We start from the raw sequence: 13,068 nt of genomic DNA on the forward strand, positions 1-13,068 counted from the left end.
GGTGGTAATTCACAGAGGTATGGGCCTTACTTGAAGCTCCAGAGATGTTAATCATGAATTTGGCTTCCTCTGACGTGAGCTGGCCAAAGCTGTTGATCCGTGCACACACGCTGGTATTTACAGTTGTCTCATGGACGCTGGCCAGTCTACAAGCAGACCACTCATATGGGGAGCACCAAATGAGTTCCATCCACAGGTCTCTTACAAACTTTTAATGCCTCATAAAGACGGGAGGATCTCTTCCAAGTGCAACCTGGTCACATCAGGGCACATTCAGCAGCAGAACTCTGTTTCCAGTACAGTCCTTGGTATGGCTAAATTCCACAGTCCCTTTTTCAGAGTCAAAAATCCATGATAAATTCTGTACCACACTGCAGTCAATAACAGCAGCACCAGACAGTATATTAATTTCTTTACCATAAAGCTGTGTGTAATTATAACTTTCTATGTATGGTGTTATCAAAAGCATCACTGAATCTCTAAATATCAGATGTTTATGTCTGGGTAAATACATTGCTGTACAAGGTCTTTGACATGCAGGCCATGCTCTAGGACTTGGGAATATAAAGTAGTACTTGTTACGTGGCCAATCGTAAAAGTGACAATTGTCTTCCTAACTGAAAATAAACATGAGCATTAGGAATTAGCAGAGTCTCTAGGATCCTAAATGTCTTAGAAATATTGTTTATCTCTCAAATTATAGTATGACGTTTTTCCTCCCTCTCATGCCCAGTACAGCAGACACACTACTGCTATTGCATTTGTAGGGATGTGTAAACAGAATTTCTTCCACTTGGACTGAATAAGACACCCTGGGGGTTTCATTGGAGTGAACAAGCAGAGAGGCTTGTTCCAGGTAACAAAGAAGGCAAGGGGCATGGGAGAAGACCCAGGACTAAAATCATGAACACCTTATCAAGGCATTTCTGTGCTTCATGGAGACACATGGCATATACACTTAAGACAGGGAGCTAAGACAAACGGACACAACAACATACAGGACAAAGCACCTGATTAAATACTGCCTGAAAATCTGATTAATCCTGTGAGTCAGAAAATTTAAGGCTGGTCAAGAAAGCTTCCTGTGAACAACAATGCTGCTTGTTGTTTGCAAAAAAAAATTAATAATTAAAATAAAGGAAGGGGGTAAAAATGACAAGAGCTTTGAATGATATTTGGCACTCTGCCTCTGAAAATGATGACAAATTCTGGGATTTAAAAAAATATATATGACTCTAGTACCAAGCAGCAATTTCTATCTAAACAATGCAAGCCTGGCTGGCAGTTACCTTTCTCTCATGTTTTGTGCCTTCCCCAAGCCATTAAGTAAGAGATCTGGCCTCAGCTTGCGTGTAACCAGTAATGACAACCTCTTTGCAGTTATCTGTGTGCAAACAACCAGAGACATTCAGAACTCCAATACAGCATTTTGGAAGAAAAGTAAATCAATCAAGAAATTAAATCTTTTAAAACAAATATTTTTTTCAAAGAATAAGAAAAAAAAATGTCAAGGAGAAACTCGCCCTCCATGCCCCACAATTCAACATGCAGAACAGTCGACCAGTGCTTTCACATCAGCAGGATGGTTCGATGCAAGTACACATATCCCGAGCCATCCATGGTCCCCGAACTTTGCGACATTGCTTTCAGGTGATAGAGACAAGATGGTCCATGCAAATGAGCTGACCAAAGTCATGTTGTGAGCAATCAAAATAGAATCCCAGACATCTTCAGAATGGTTTAGAGAGTCACAAGAAATGAAGTTCCCATGAAGTGGTTGGCATTTGGAAGCACACTGGTTTAAATATATCTCCCTGAAGATATGTTTATGTATTAGGGTACTGGCCAATATCTGATGCTATCTGTCATTTTATTGCAAAAGGAGATCAGGGCAATTAATATGGAGAAGTAGTAGCACTACCAGGATAAGATTCATTTAAAGCCAGGATAAGATTTGTTGGCTACCCAAATGGCATTTCTGACTGCAGATAGTAGTGTCATGCAGGACTGGTACTGTATTAATGGAGCTTGGAGTAAGTCTATGTTTAATTATTTCCATTATGGGGTAAACAGTACTTGAATTAAGACAATTAAGCCGACTGATGCAGTTTGGTTTACAAGATAGATGGGATGGGAGATCGAGAGCGCCTCAGAGGACAAGGAGAGTTGTAGGGTGATGTTACTGGAGAAAGCCTCAGAGCATTGCCTGCCAAGCCCGCTATGTTGTTTAAGCTTCGGGATTTTTCATATCCTTTTATGAAAAAATGCACAGACATCAGTTGAATTCAACCAGAAAATAGACAAAGACAAACAATATCATGCAGGGTAATCAAAAGTGCTATTTTTGAGCTCAAAGAATTTGTTTACAAAGAATTCAATATTGAGACAATTTACAACTCTAAAAAAAAAGAAAATGAAGCTCACTGTAGCTGTCACTTCCAAAAGATTAAACCAGCTATCACAAATTACTGTTGCAATACTTCAAAATCTATTTGTTCGCAGATTACAGTTTGTATCGACGTAATTTTGGCATACACAATATCAGAAAGCTTTTAAGAATTAGGCAAAGCAACTTAAGTAAGATATTAATTTGGCAAATATTTTTAAATTTCAGAATATGTTCCTTAAAAAATGAGCTATTTTTTCTCTTTTCACTTTTTATTATTACTAAGCTAATAAAGCATGCTTAACTTTAACTGAACAACTCTTTTCCAGCATATTTAATCTTCCAGCCTTATGGGGTTAAAAGGATGATTCCTAAATAATGGTTTTTAATGCCATTATCTAGATGATGTAGAATGAATGCCCATTTCTAATCCCTTGTATTAAAAAAAAGTAAAAAGAAAAGAATATAAATTGAGTCATAATTTTAGTAAATTAAAGTCTGATTTTGATTATATATTTTCAGCTGACTCTCCCCTGCCAGGAATTGAGAACAATTTGATCTTAATCCACCTTTTCTTTCTATTATCGTGCATTCTAATCTTTTGTTCATGATCATCATGAATTTACAGAATGAAAGACACTTCCCACAAGCTCTAACCTATTGATTTGCCTTAGCCACTCAAGCAACATCCCATCAAGGTCACCTTTGGAAGGATTCATATATTGCAGTATTTTTTATTAGAAAAGATTAGAGGCAGGTAAATGAGGAAGGGAGTACCTAGTATAAAGTTAGAAGTAAAATTGTCTTAAAAGCCAGGCAACTATTAACTGAATAAGTAGTTATATTATACAGCTTAGCAAATAAATGTTCTGACAGCTCCACTGAAAAAGTGTTGTAGATAGGAAGATGAAATAGCTCTACTGTGGGGTAAGGGTGGAATGATAGGAAGCTCTCCCTACACATACACCCACAAGCCTTCAGCAGGTTAGATGTCTTCTTTGATATTTTGTAGATGGAAATTTATGTCCTCCATCAACTACAATCAAGTTCTCTAGGACATAATTTCTGCTAATGAGAAAATTATCTGCCTATACATTTTGTTAGTATTTTGAGCTATAAAGCATGGGAGGTGGTATATATTTCATTCTCCTTTGGTGGCTAATGGAATAGATAATGGGAGAATGTCTTAATTAAAAAGGAATTGCAAGTCATTTTTTTCTTACATAGGGATCTTCACGTGCCTGGAGGGCTAGTTATCACTACTCTTCTGTAATGCGATTGGAAATATAACTGGGAATTGTAGAAAGAATAATTTATACAAGTTGACTTGGATTTTTAGTGTAACCGAAAAATGTAAACTAGACTGTAAACTCTGATTGGTTTTGATTAAAAGCAAACTAGTGAATATGTATGAAACAAAGAGGTTGTTAATAACTAAAAATCATCCTTATAAAAATGTACCTTTTGTCCTCGCTGCCACCATGTTCTCTATAAGACTTCCAAAAAGGTAAAAAATCTGCTTGACAATTTATATTAATCATGCTAGTTACATGGAAATCTTGGTTGCCATTCTCAGTGTTTACTTTTCTGAATTATAGTTATTAACACAAATATTATTTATTCTATTTATAGGTCTTTTATTTTTAATAACTATGATTTCAATGTCCATTTGAGAAGGCTTCCCTTATAATTTAGTAACAAGTATTTAATTAGTAAAAGTATAAGTTATTCATATAAATATATTGTTCCTTTATTCTGCAGGTTCATTTATGAACAGAAAATTTGATAAAATTTTGCCTTATCAAACTTCTACTGAATGGAATGACTAAAAATATAATTCATGAGAATAAACAATGTTGAACACAATACATGGTATACAGTTTATACAGCTTTTAAGAGCACAGATTAGTTTGGGGCAGTATTGAAACTGCCTATTCATGTACTATCAATGGGTATGTTTGTGTTCATGTAAAATGATTTCATAAAACTACTATATAAATGAAAACACAGGTTCTAAGTTTTGGGAGTTTACTCTTTTAGGGAATCCACATGTTTTCTTAATGTATGCCCAATTACATTTACATTTGTTGATAGAAAAATAATACAATGGGAATCCAGTCATTTTTCTCATCTACAAAGGGGAGAATTTTCATAACTCTAAAATCAGGTTAGGGTAGAAACCAATTTGAAAGGCAAGGAAGAAATCATATAGGAAATAAATATCCGAGTAGGAGTAATAGGAGACATCTCTAATCTACATAAAGGAAAAAGGGGAAGAAATGAATGGATTTCTAATAGACATGACAAAATAAGACACTGAGAAGATTAAGTGAAATTAGCCAGAAATGTTATCAGACCTAGGAAAAGAACACAAATCTGCAAAAGAATTAAGCAAGAATGAAAACGAAGTTGATTATGGTGAGAAATGACAGAGAATAAAAAACTCATAGATGAATTTTCAAAGATGTTCTCACTGATAGAATTTGTATTTGTGAAATAAGATTGAATGTATCGTTTTCTCATATAAACTGAATATCTTATGAATTGCTTTGCTCATGAAACTTTGCTATTTTATGGAAAAACTATATTTATATAGTGCTTTATAATTTGCAAAGTCTTTCTTCAGATGTGATCCCCTTTGACAGTTTAAAATTCAAAATATTTTCTAACCTGGAAAAAAAAATTCTATCTAGATCCTTAAACATGTAACCCTAGTATAAATATTGCATGTGATACTTTATTGAATGATGCTCAAAATGCACATAAATCTAACCACATATTACATAAAAATACATATATACATATAAGTATATATGTATATACATGTATAGTGATTTAAGATTACAATGCACTTAAAATACTATGTTCTATATTATTAGTTAGATATTATTTAATATATGTATATATATTTTGCACAAATACTATGACAGAATATTAACTATCTTTATAAAATATTTAAAAATTGTTGTAACACGATATTTAAATGTAAAATAGCAAAAAATCAAATAAATCTATTAAGATCATTGAAATACATTTTGGTGCAAGGGATAGATGTAGAGATTGAAAGTTCTTAGAATGAAGAAGGATTTAAAATACTACATATTAAAGAAACGAAAGAAGAGTCCTTTGTCTTCTCTTTCGCGACTCACAGGTATGGAGACAGAAAGAACAATATAAAGTGCTCAGAAGAAATGAAAGAGAAGCACAACGTGGGTAATGAGCTATTTCAAAGAAAGTAGTCATCACAAAATAAATATTTTAGGCTTCAAATGGTAAAGTATTCAATAGGAAGAAACTGAAATGAATAGCAAATAAGCACAATATTTTAAAAATGCACTTGCACTAACATGGAAGTTTTGGAGTGGCTTTTCATTCAAATTCAGTCAACTGCATAAGAAATTATTATTTCTTCATAAGAAATTAGTAGTTCTTTCTTTATTCTGTCAATAAACAGAGAAAAATAACCATGACACTAAAGCCACTGGAATTCTCAAAGTAGGAGGTAATCTAAGAGCATACCAGCACTTTGACAATGGTGGGTTATAAGTGTCACAAAACTACTTCTTAAGGAGAAGAAAAGGGTCCAATTATTGGTTCATAAAATTTACTAAAACCAAGACAAAAACTAGCACCTAAGTAATAGTCATAGACACCTGGCACAATCTAGGGAAATGAAACAGTGGAGCTTCAGTATCCTGTCATATTCCTTAACAAAGATGTCTGTCCAATACAATGTATTCATTCAACAAATATTTATTAAGTATCTTCTATGTGCCAGGCACTGTTCAGTGTCAATTAAAAAATAATAAACTTAGAATTATTCCTGCCCTGAAGAAAAATTCCATAAATACATTTTGTAAGTACACAAGTAGCCTTTCCAGTGATTGGGTATATTGTTCTATATGGCTGAGGATCTTGTACCTTAGCAACCTTCTGACATTCAGGTAAACCACTGGGAAAAATTGCCCAAATACTGGATAAGAGACAACTAGACTAGGTTTAATGTTATACTTTGAAAAAAGCTTTATTATTGTTTTAAATTATTAATTACTTATCAAATATATGCATAGTGTCAATTAGTGAGTTTAATTCATTGTGGGGAAAAAGATAACTTTTAAAGACTGCTGAATCCATTGTATTAAAATAATTAGACGAGTGACTTAATTTTTAAATACTTCATTACAATTCTGCCCACAGACAAATGAAAAACCAAAATATAAAAAAAAGAAAGAAGGGTGAAATGCCTTTTAGATATGACAATCAAGTTGGCTGTTATGATATGTATTTTTAAATGTTTATAAAGAGAGAAGATATGATGAGGAAAAGAGCACCATGATGGCACAGTTGCTCCTAGAAAATGATGAAAGAGCATTTTACAGCACTCCATATATTTGCAGCATTTAATTGCTAAGTCACCTGTTAGGATCTGATTAAATGCATGCCTACCTTTCCTGATCCCTCCATCAGAAGCACACGTGTAATCACCTGTCGTCAGTAGGAAACATGTTTCCCCTCTTCTGTGTTTGTCTCTGGTACTAGAGCGTCTGATGGGGAGCCTTTCTGGGGGTGATAATGGCGGCTCACTTCCTGTACTGTCGTCACCTGATAACACTGGTCACAGCACCATGCCCATTGACAGACAGTGATGGATGAGGAAATGAGACAGTACAAAGAGTTTACGCCGAATGTCCATAGTACAGTCACTCGATATACAAAACACAATAATCACATCATGATAAGAAAAAGAATTTTCATCACTCCTTACAAAAATTTATGTGGAGCAAAATGGAAATGTATTGAAAAGGAGAGAAATGTTGCTTGGGAAATTTTAACTTCATTTTGGATTTTATCTAATAGGACAATAACTTTTACAAAATTAATGTGAATTCAAAATAAGTGTGATAATGAAGTAGCACACAAATTAATATCTTTCCATTTTTGACATGTTATCTAGTTAATGCAAATAGACATCTTTGAAAGTGGAGCCTACTGAAGGAAAAACTCCTAAGTAAATATTTGTCTTTGCAGTGCTTTAAGACACCTGCTTTTATTATTTTCTGAAAGTAATTTTCCCCAATAAATTGTAATGAAAAGAATCCTGAAGTTCACAAACTTTATGTCCAGGTTCTCTATTTTGAGGTGACATAATATTTTCGAGCATACCAGTGGAAAAAGATCAACTTCTCAAATGCGCTTGAAACAACTGTCTACTTCTATGTGCTTGCCAAGGACTTTCACATCCTATCAGCCTAGATACTAACTTATAACAACGTTTGCCCAGGCTGAGTGTGTCCTCCATTCCATGCCCTTCATATGGGCTCTGCGCGAGTACGTGAGAGCAGTCTAATGAGAGCAGCAACACCAACGAAATTTCATCTTTCATAAAGACATTCCTGGCATAACAATTCTCAGATACATATTGACAGAATTTGCAAAACAATCTACTAAATAAACATAAGGACTGCAAATAAAATCTATTAAAAAGCAGTTCAGTTCCAGCCAGGTTTTTTTTTTTTCCCATCTACCCCATAATAGCTTTTGGAAGCTAAGGAGGGAAGCTGTGAAAATGTCACTTGCCTTTTCTGTTTGTTTGTTTGCTTGCTTGCTTTGTTTAATTGGTGTTATTTCTAAATAACGCAAAATTATTCACATGGGATTCTAGTAAGTCATTTTTCTACAAGAAAAAGATCAAACCTACCTAAGTTATAGGGAATGCATATATCTTAACTTTTCATAGTGGACAAAATCTAAATTGTGTAAACTAAAAAATATTTCATCTGTAGTAGACATAATAGACTAGAGATGACACTATTGACTATCACTTTGGCAAACTGAATGTCAGTTTACAATCAACCCTAGATTATTTATGACAATAGAGAGGAGCAGCAATTCAACTAATTCAAGCAGTAAATCATCCAAAACTGAGTCCTGGGAGGGGACAAAGCCCAATGCAGAATGCATAAAGAAGGAAATCCACAGAGAAATTCAACCTTGCCATTGATTAGCCAGAGCAGACTATCTATCCCCTGAATAATGTTGGGCTGATTATGTTACATAGCACCTTACCCAATCCAAAGGGCTTATATTGAAATATGCTAATTTAAGAATAAGGAAAACTTAATGAACCCTCCATAGTATTACTGAGGAAGCTATTTACTTTGAAAAGGGACATCTTAATATCACCTCTTTGGTGTTTAGGCCTTTGAAATGTAAACGTCCATTCTTCTTACATATCTTCTTCTTGTGAATTAGGTTAAAATGCATGGCCCCATGTGGCAGAGATAAAACTGAGACAAACACGCCAAGCCAAATGATACGAAGATCAACATTTTGAGAATGAAGGATGGAAAATGTCCAGTATCGTACCATCACATCGTGCAGGGAAACAAAGAAACATTGGCACAAAAGCAACAAACAGGCAAAAGAAAATATTGGTACCATCAGCAAAGGGCATTCCCACTAAAGCAGGAGAGCTCTACAGACAGCTATGCAAGACTTCTACTTAGGATTCATTTAGAAAAGCTATGATCTAGCTATCTACACGCCTGACAAACAAATATTTTGTGAGGGGGTAGAACGGAAAACTCATGAAAATTTGCGGAAAATGAGATGCTCGCCTTCTATTTCAGGGACATACTGGTCTATAAAGTATTTAATGGCATGCATTTGAAATTGTGCCTTACCTGATCTGTTATGTTCCGGAAGCCGATTGTCTTTGCCCAGACATGTGTCACCCTGTGAGCTATTACAGGCCATATTTAATTCTGTCTTGCAAAAAGTAGGCGAGGTTGCCTGAGGGGCAGGAGGGATGTGCTTCTTTCTTTTTCTCGGAAGTTTCTGCTTCGCCATTGCCAAGGAGTAGTACATTCCAAAATTGTTGACAATGACAGGCACCGGCATGGCTATTGTCAGTACTCCAGCCAGAGCACACAGGGCTCCCACAAGCATCCCTGACCATGTTTGGGGGTACATATCTCCATAGCCCAAGGTAGTCATGGTCACTACAGCCCACCAGAACCCAATAGGAATGTTTTTGAACTGCGTGTGCTCACTAGCTGAAGGGTCATTGGGTTGAGCTCCTACTCTCTCCGCATAGTAGATCATAGTAGCAAATATCAAAACTCCTAGAGCCAGGAAGATAATCAGCAGCAAAAATTCATTAGTACTTGCTCGAAGAGTGTGTCCAAGCACCCTCAGACCTACAAAATGGCGGGTGAGCTTGAAGATTCTCAGGATCCTCACAAACCTGACCACCCTGAGGAAGCCAAGTACATCTTTAGCAGCTTTGGATGACAGCCCACTGAGTCCCACCTCTAAGTAGAAGGGTAGGATGGCCACAAAGTCAATGATATTCAAGAGGTTTTTGATGAATTCAAGTTTATTGGGGGAAAAAACAATACGGACTAAAAATTCAAAAGTAAACCATACCACGCACACTCCTTCTACATACATCAAGGCAGGATCTGTTTCGATTTCATACTGTAGAACGACACTTGTGCCATTGATGACTGGTTCTGTCTTGTTTTTAACAATATTGAAAGCTTCATGTGTCTCCAGGCAAAAAGTTGTGATTGAAACCAGGATGAAGAATAAAGAAGCAAAAGCAATAAACTGTAGAGAAAAAAAAAAAGAAATAAAAGAAGAAACACAGAGTGATCTAACCATAATATATTTCAAACCAAATCTAAATGTATCAATCCCTGTAGTAGAAAAAGTATAAACATATATTTGAAGATTTCACTTGGCATGTTACTCAAGTGTAAGAAGACACGTGTAGGGAACATTCATTAGAGTTGCACTGATGATATGTTTCAAGTTCTGTTTTCAGCTTATATAGGTAAAAAGTTTTGATTTATGTTGGAAAATAATTTGACTCTTGTGTAAGACACTATACCTGTGAAAAGAACATAAAAATCCTTGCAAAAGAATGTTAAAGGGCAACAGCCTGAAAAAAAACAAGTGTAGACAATGGCTCCAGATATTTTTTACCATCCTAGAAATCTTCACATATTAGATCAAGATTTACAACCATAAATATAAGGTGCAGTCCACAATGATAGAAATTTGGTAACCACCATATTTAACTGTAGGTTTCTTCTATAATGTTCAGATTGTCATGAGGTATGAACATGAAAAAAAAATTTGAGCTATGTTACCATTTATATTATATCAACTTAAGGCAGAGTCTTGTCCAAAAAAGCAAATCTAGGAAGAGTAAGCATCAAGACTGAAGAGAGAGAAAGAGTTAAGGAACAAATTAAAAGGCAGTCTTCTTCCTGTCCTGAAAAAGAACTCCAAATGTTAAAGTAATATGTTATAAAGTTGCAGGGTTTTTTTAATTCAACATTTCTTTGGTCAATAATATATGAATACACACCTACTAATACATAATAATAATAATAATAAAAGCTCTCACTTATATAGTTCTTACTAGCGCCAGATGCTCTTCAAAGCAATTTATGTAATTAACTCATGTCAACACTACACCATCACCTTTTACAGTCACAGAGTTTGTCACTTCTCCAAAGTCATAAGATTACAAAGTGATAGACCTGAGACACTAACTTGATAAGTTTTGCCCCCATTCTGTTCCCATAACTACCAAACTCTCAAATGTAGAGTACAAATATGTTGAAACCTTTATTTATCTTGGGATCACATATTTCTTAATATTAAAGATCTGAAAACTTGAAACCCAGTTGTTTTATTAAATGGCACTGTTGCCATTTGCCAGCACCAGAGGCTTTCAAAGAAGCTGGCAGATTCCTGGTGCTCTCTGATAATGCTCTTAGATTGAGCATGCTTAATGAATACCAAGAGACTATTCCTTGAATGTCTAAACAAATGAATTATTCAGGGGGACAAGGTCATCAGTCAAGTGGAGGGAGGCCATTATTTAGAAATAATAGGGTGTATCCCAAACCCAAAGCTCTTCCCTAATATCCTGCATCTCAACCATGACATTGAAAAGATCTAAGTTTCAAGAAGAGAGTGAAACCACCTCTTTTTTTCCCCCTGGTTGATCTTCAATGGACGAGATATACAGATCTCACCAAATACATAAGAGATACACAAAAAGACTAAAAAAAACTTCGGCCTGAGATTATCTGCTTTAAAGAACTACACAAATACCTGTGAATAAACAAAACAACGGAATAGTTTCTAAATATACACAATTCTAAGACACAAAACTTTAGAAACCAAAATTGTCTGTTTTTATCTCATTGGAACTTGCATTTATAAATATTTTTATTAGCATTATTTAAAGAACTACATGATGATTTTTGTATTTGTATTATTCTTCATTGTAATCTTTATAACTCAGTATATCTTTAGCTTTTAAAGACTTTGTAAATCTGCTGGAGTGTGATAATACTATAATAGGAAACTAAAAAGAGTATAAAGAATGGAAACAAACTTTGATATTCCTGGAAATATACAACATTCATCTTAGAAGTGCCTCATTATTTTGCTTAAAAAAACATCTAGATAGGTCATTTTTTATTTATAAAGGCTAAGGACACTAGGTATGGTCTACAACAAGAGTTGTAACTGAGAACCAAAGTATGCTTCATAATAACGCGGTAGGAAATTGGAAGTTGGCCTCTGTCAGCCTGCAAATGAGGACCTTGGAAGGAAGTTGAATTCTGAAGAGAAGGAAGTGGAAAATGTCTCTAAAGAGAAGGAGCAGTGGCCCATAATATGAGCACAAACAATTGAGAAATCCCCCCACAGGTACAGCAGCAGAACTTTGGGAGACCAATGGAGAAGATTAAATTCTAAGATGATGCTTGCTCTGTTATGCCTTCAGCAAAAGGTGGTTGTACAAAACAGCTTGGTGTTGAAGGTGCTTTGAGTAATGAAGGCATTGGACCATGGGAGAACAAAAAGAGGACATCAGTCAACCACGAGAGGCAAAATACGTACTGAGATTCAAAACCATAAGAGAGTAACAAATAAAAGTAAAACGTAATAAGGAGAAATGCAGCTCCCAATAAAGTCCTTGGAGATATTGGGAGACAGAGCTTCCCATGGAATGAAGAATAGGATCTCAGTTTATTAGGAACTTAGCTTGAGTATCAAATGAAAGGGTGACTCCAGAAACCTTGCAGGTCTAGAATTATCCAGAGGCCACATTTGGATTCCTTTAGCAAGGAAATTGTGCACTTTATCTGAACTTAAATCTAAGAGTCTTGGATATAGAAAATGTCTTCTTTTGTTCCTGACTCACTGAGTTAAGCCAAGATGGGTAAATATGCGGTTAGATTGAATATTAAAAAGGAAATAAATGGGGAAAAAGAAGGTTTTATTTGTTTTTCCTCTTCACTGAACTGGGAACTGTTTAAGGACTGGAACGATGTCATATTCATTTCTGTACCTCCTGCTTCTGTCACAATAGTTAGTATTTAGTATGGCTGGATGGATGAATAGAAGGATGGAAAACTTAAAAGAATGAATAAATTAACAAAATAATAAGGTAGACTATATTCTAGTGAGGATAAAAATGATGTGAAAAAAGGAAGTAACAGAAATGAAAAATGAAAGTGTGCATATTGAAGCAAAAAAGCCAAATTTACAGCTGAAGCAAACTGAATTGGTCACAGGCCCAAATGTTGCCAATGTTAGCTTCCATTCATTCTGTTAATGAAGCTTGTATCTTACCAGGGAGTTGGGGAAGAAAC

At 35.1% G+C, this 13,068-nt stretch overlaps 1 protein-coding gene across 11 annotated transcripts in view; it reads right to left on the bottom strand.

The window, feature by feature from the left end:
• Window positions 1-273: 273 nt before the first annotated feature.
• KCNC2 (potassium voltage-gated channel subfamily C member 2) overlaps window positions 274-13,068 on the bottom strand; it is a gene marked incomplete at both ends in the record, with an annotated part of 199,844 nt that continues 187,049 nt past the window's right edge. Inside the window, 3 exons of one of the 11 annotated variants that reach the window (XM_079715137.1) lie at window positions 274-371; window positions 6,833-6,997; window positions 9,070-9,997. In XM_079715137.1, coding sequence (XP_079571263.1) covers window positions 274-371; window positions 6,833-6,997; window positions 9,070-9,997 — 1,191 coding nt within the window. Of the gene's footprint in view, window positions 372-578; window positions 614-1,322; window positions 1,385-2,114; window positions 2,252-2,784; window positions 2,820-6,832; window positions 6,998-8,569; window positions 8,674-9,069; window positions 9,998-13,068 lie in introns of those variants that run through there. The other 10 variants (XM_079715140.1, XM_079715139.1, XM_079715138.1 and 7 more) reach the window with 10 other exon arrangements.

Source organism: Hyperoodon ampullatus, assembly GCF_949752795.1.
Source record: "Hyperoodon ampullatus genome assembly, chromosome: 11".
Classification (NCBI taxonomy): domain Eukaryota; kingdom Metazoa; phylum Chordata; class Mammalia; order Artiodactyla; family Ziphiidae; genus Hyperoodon; species Hyperoodon ampullatus.